The following is a 6,000-nucleotide window of genomic DNA, read 5'->3' on the forward strand; positions in this document are numbered from 1 at the left end:
CAGCCTGTCCATGACGCATTTGAGTTTTACATTGTTAAACTATTTCTTGGATCACTTCAACCGAAATCTACAAGAGAGAGGGAGATAACTCGTTCCTACTGATCACAAGTTTCAGGACTGAAACCGGAGATACAACATTAATTTTTCTAGACATTAATGTCAGATGAAGAGGTACTGCTGGCAGGCGTCAGCCTTTCCCAGTGTGAGGGCAAGGTAAAACGTGCCCCCATTAGGATTCTCAAAGACTTGATAAATGACAACAATTCGATTCGGTCTCCCACTGGATAAGAAACCCCGAAGAGTTAAAGTCAGATACAGCAGGTACTAACACTGCTGCAGAATCATAATCTCCCACAGGGCAAAGGTTTTCTGTGTCCCGCTGTCTCTACTTTTAATCTCATCACAAAACATCAAACAACATAAGTACCAGTAGACAAAGTAGTGAAGGACTCAAGTTGTGCAACGTATATCCACGCCGCCACTTGGAGAGTATACAAATGTACAAAACAATCGATCATTTCAATTATAACCGGTACAAAAACTGTCGTTTAAACGAAAGATTAGATTCCCACCCAAAGAGCCTATACGATATGGCTAAAACGTTCTGTTGCCATTATGTAATCTAATTAAGCCCGCTTTTAAAATTGATTCCTTTGTTAATTGATCCGACTTCATTTTGTTGCCATTATGTAATTAAATGTCTCTCTCTTTAACAACAATTTGTAGTCGTAATCCTGTACTGTGATTTACAGATTTGAGTTATATCTTCATCATGGAAAATTAATTCTGTGAGATGAATATTTTGTACCGTAAACCGTTACTTATAATATATTAGCACGGCTGGTGCTTAATTGGATCATTTTCAGCTCTGTTGCACTGATCAAGACGTATTTTACGTAGTTATGGTGTTATTGTAAGTACTTAAGCCAGCCCGTCTGGCTCTGGTTATTCGTCAAAGGTTCTTTAATAGCTGCATTAAAGCTCACGTTGAAACGTTCGGCGCCGATCTGTCATGATTGACCAGGGAAGCCGATTAAGATGACAAGTCGGTCTTGTGGTTAGGTTTGTTGACTTTGAATCTGGGTTTGAGTCTTTAGCAGGAGAAATGTTTCCAGGTTGTATTCAGGTTTTCATGTGGTCTTCATTTTCATGTGATGGCAGGTACGTTATGGAGATTTGGAAGCTGTTGGGTCTGTTAACATAGATATATATATTCATATATTTATTGGTTTGGTTGGTTGGTGTACATAGCACCCAAAGTTGGCCAACCTGCGAGTAGCTGTTGTTAAGAACGAATCCACTACCTCCGCCTGCTGACAAAACAGGGCATGAGTGTGCAAGATCTCGTCCAGGTGTACCTGAGTCTCATCCGCCCTGTCCTGGAGTATGGGCACGTTCTGTTGGTCGGTTGTAGTGAGGAGCAGGCAGCGAGCATGGAGAGAGTTCAAAGGCGCGCCCTCCGGATTATCTCACGCGGCGGCAGACGTTCCGAACCGACACTGCCGTCCCTGAAGGAGAGGAGAGAGGCCGCTGCTGTGTCTCTCTTCAAGGCCATGCTGAATCCTGAACACCCCCTGCACGACCTGGTTCCTGCCCAGAGACAGTCTGTCACAGGAAGATCGCTGAGGAACAGTCACAACATCACTGTTCCCCATGCAAGAACCAAACGGCTGCAACAGTCGTTCCTGCACCACACCATTAGACTCTACAATAACCTACCTTGAACCTACATTGGAACTTGTATAGCCTGACCAAGCAACTTTGTGCATATCTGTTGTAAATAATTTTATATGTGTCTTTTTTATATATGTTAGTTTAGATGTATTATTTTTCAATGTGAACGTTGTTTTTTTTAAATAATGTGACAAATTGTTCGCTTCTGCTCCCCCTGCTGTTGTACATTTGTAAAATGATGAGCAATAAATAAATTTCAAATTTCAAAGGAATCATAGCGACCATAGATCGATATAAAGATAGACCCTGTGTTTGCCGATGATGTATTCTATGGCAGTTGCTGGCATCCTTCCCAGAAAACGCATGGAGACAACAACATTACCTGGTACGTGCATGTGCATGTGTCAGTTCCTATGGTCTCAGGTCGACAGTCTACCAAGCAGTTGTGACAGCATACTTAACAGTACATGCACCGCGGGGATCCTAAACTTCGACAGAAACTAGTTTGTCTATTGATGAAACATTGTCCTGAAGTAAGCTACCGTCCCTATGTACAGAAAAGTGTCCTGGTTAGCTAGCTTACCCTCGTACAGTGTTTAACACGACAGTCGTCCAGCCGCGTTTGGTAGTTTCAAAGGAAACGCCATTTTTAGATATTGCACCAAAAACAAGAGCCTGAACACGCTAAAGGAAATCTACAACACTTATTGAAAAGGGCAATGGTCCTTCCCGGTGTGACTGGATCAAACCATCCGGCATACAAAATGGATAGGAAATGTTAAAGAACCCACCACACTCTAGAAATAGTAAGGGGCCCTTCCCGATGTGAGTGGATCAAAACCACAAATCCCGGTGTAAACGGGAATGTTCCCATTCTGGCAGTTATCCTCACTCCAGTGAGTCGAGCTTGTCTCGAACGTTGATGTTTCGACCGTCGCTTCCATTTTATGACAATGCGCAAGCATGCACAGCAGATAAATGGGGCATTGAATAAAGAGCACGCACAGGTCACTGATGATATTTCTCCATTGGACTCGTCTCTGGGCCTTCCTACCCAGGTCGTGTTGCTGATACTCCTCACCTCCTCTTCCGTGTACCTTCTCTAACTGTTTTAAAACTTCTTTTTTCGTCACCTATCACAGTAAATCATTTTTGTCTGCTGACATTAGCGCCGCTTATAAACCAGAAAGACTTTACAGTTGATATCTTTTACACACGGTAATATGATATGCACAACTGCGGGCACGTCTTGTATTCTTGAAGCAGGTTTTGGCATTCCAGTAGTGGACATAGTCCTTGCAAAAAATAGATAGCAACCTTGAAAGGATATCCATACTATTCCATGCCATGATTTATCCTCTACTGCGTTGTGTGAAATAGGGATTGATACAAGGAATTAAAGGCCAAGGATAGGTCAGGGTTATTCTATCCGATTGCATCCGCATGCGTTCCAATGGCTGAAATTCTTGAGAATAATCGGTATATAGATCTACACGCATACTACTGAACGTGTACTCATAAAGCCGGAAATAAATCTTAAAGGCCCACTGATGATCATTTTAAAAAGGCATACAAATATACAAGGCTAGGACAGGGGTCAATGGCTAACATATCTCCGGAAACTACATCATCATGCAAGGCCAGCGATTCCGGGAATTCAACATTCTAAATAACACACCAAATAAGGGCATCATTTGACGTCACCACCATGCAATGCAAGCTGCAACAAAGTAACTTCACGCCAATTTCCGGGAATTTAACACCAAATAAGGAATTCAACACACATATCATTTGGCGTTGAACTTGTCCGCCTCCCTTCATTGGATACTAACTCCACTAATTGATTTCCACTGATCCTTATTGACTCCACCATGCTCTGAAATAGTTTTGTTCGTTCGGACTCACAAGCCGGAAATCCTGTTTCTTGTTTTACTTTGAGGTTACCCACGGCTTGTCGACGTTCCAACTGCTTCTGCGATTTCGGACAAGTTTATGGACATAAATAGCATTGCCGCATATGCGTGGCAATCTTTAACGTAACTCCAATGTCTCCATACCATGCGCCGTATTTTCCCAGATCCTACCAACCACATTTTGGGAAACCCCGAATCCACCCGACGTGGCGACAGATACATTGTCATAAAGAGCAGTTAACATTCATTTGGAGATTCAAATTATAGGAACATCTGAAGCCCAATCAAATTACAAGTGGGTTACGTTGTACCTGTAACTGGTGGAAGCTAACATTGTTTGAGCCGACGTTGCGTCTGCGAGTTTCCAGAGTTCCATCAGATTGTGAATTGGAATTCTCCGTGAATGCGACATGTGTCCGAATTTCACCAATCAAGGTCAATATGAAGCTGCCCAGGAAGCAGGAAGCCCTAAACTGGCACAGTACTGGAACGACACAAGATAATGATGATGATGAACTGTGGACGTTTGTTAAAATCCTTGCCTTGCCGCGGGGTCAGTCTTCAACATTACTCCAAAGAACACACTTTATTTCCCAACAACACGTTTTATCAAGAGAAAATCACAGTCAGCCCCGGTGAAGGACATCAATATATATTGTCACAATCACAAACAAGTAGTTACATTGTACATTAGCATTCTTATCTCATTTGGAGGGTACAAAATTGTATGAAGCCTAACCAAATGCTGACTACTATAGTGGCTTACGCTCAATGTACCAATATGCCTGTAAGAGTGTACATTCAAAGAAACGAAGAAGTACTTGTGTTTCACAGAAATTCAAATGTCTTCAATACATCACAAATAACGTTACACGTATTTTGGCAGCCATTGTGATTTTACCTATCTTATGGAACTTGAACTCAACGGACACAAACGATAATATGTTTGACAAATGGCACTTATGCAGGGTCAGGTACAGCCACTGGTGGCACATTGCTTAATAGATTGATACAGTTTTATAGAAAACTTTATTGTATAATATCTGTACAAGGTACAACGACGCTAAACGTATGACACCTTCTGCTACATATCAACATACTATGAGACCAATTCACCATACAAAGACTATATTGTGTGGGATATAGCTGAGGTTTGGAAGTATTCACAAGTAGTTACTCAATAGACAGTTTCCTGTTTCACACTACGGTAGTTCATCACGATTAAAAAAAAAGATGATTACATTGCTGCTATATATACACGTCATAACACATAACATTTAACATACATGGGATAAGATATAATGACACTGATAAAACGTTCAGATCAGTAGTGTACTACAAGGTATAGTATAGAGGTACAAGGCTACAGTACGTACATTCAAGACTGGCTGTTCCTTCTAAATCTGATCAAGGAGGTTAACCTACTTGCTCTGATTCAGACACCTCTCCGTGCGGAATGACCCTGTAGTGTAGAAGAACGTATCAGGTCTATAACATATCAGGGCACTGCAAGGAAATATTGATTGCTACACACCACATCCACCGGAGGCTGTGACTGCTGAGAGACCTGATGTCTACTAATCGCTCAAAGAATTTCCTACTTTAAGAACGATTTGTTTCACAGACTGTGTGTTTTGTCTTTTAAATCATACTTGTGCGTCATACTTCAACAATAAAATCAAGTGTCATGCAAATACAATTTTGGTCACTCAACGGTCGCTCCGCAGTCTAGTGCTAGTGGAAGGGGCCTTACGTGACTATGCTGTTTTCTGAAGTTGTTTGAATATTCAGTATTGATAGTCAATGTGTAGGTAATAAGTTTTCGTCTCAGCGGAAGCGCCAGCAGGTCGACTTCTACTGAAGCAAATGAATTTCTGGAAATTATCTTGGGCTTTAGGTTTTTCTCATTGTCTCCGTGGTGCCAGCCAACTGAATGTCAGACGGTGCTAGCCAAACGTAGCCACTGATTCGCTTAATTTGGCACATGTTCCATGTAAGACATCACGAATTTAGCGCGGCGCGCATCCAGGCAAGCGGGGTCCTCGCGCCCACTTCCCGATCGTATTCGCCATGCCTGCCCGGTGTCACTGCGCCCAGTGCGTACCAGTGCGCCCAGTGCGTACGAGTGCGTACCAGTGCGCCCATTGCGTACCAGTGCGCCCAGTGCGTACCAGTACGTACCATAGTCATAGAATGTGAAATATCACAAGAACACCCGTCACCCAAATCACGAAATCGCCAGGACACTTAACCAAAGTTTCGGGGCGTAGCGATTGTGTAAGCCATCACGAAACCGCCGGCAAATGCACTTGGGTACACGGCGCCAGCGTTGACACAACCCGACACGACAGCGTCCGAGCGTGCGGCAGACACTGTGCGACGCATCACGACCGACAACGCATCACGAATTTGC

General features: G+C 42.9%; 1 protein-coding gene across 1 annotated transcript; it reads left to right on the forward strand.

Annotated features, from left to right (window-relative positions):
• Positions 1-1,328: 1,328 nt before the first annotated feature.
• On the forward strand, positions 1,329-1,724 carry LOC109478417. Its single transcript, XM_019779947.1, has one exon. It carries the CDS (start codon positions 1,329-1,331, stop codon positions 1,722-1,724), a length of 396 nt encoding a protein of 131 aa, XP_019635506.1.
• Positions 1,725-6,000: the final 4,276 nt, after the last annotated feature.

This window comes from Branchiostoma belcheri, unplaced genomic scaffold (assembly GCF_001625305.1).
Source record: "Branchiostoma belcheri isolate BF01 breed outbred unplaced genomic scaffold, Haploidv18h27 scaffold44, whole genome shotgun sequence".
Lineage (NCBI taxonomy): Eukaryota > Metazoa > Chordata > Leptocardii > Amphioxiformes > Branchiostomatidae > Branchiostoma > Branchiostoma belcheri.

Bases quoted from the DNA above. Each gene is read 5' to 3' on its own strand.
- LOC109478417 (XM_019779947.1), top strand. From the start codon at position 1,329: ATGAGTGTGCAAGATCTCGTCCAGGTGTACCTGAGTCTCATCCGCCCT.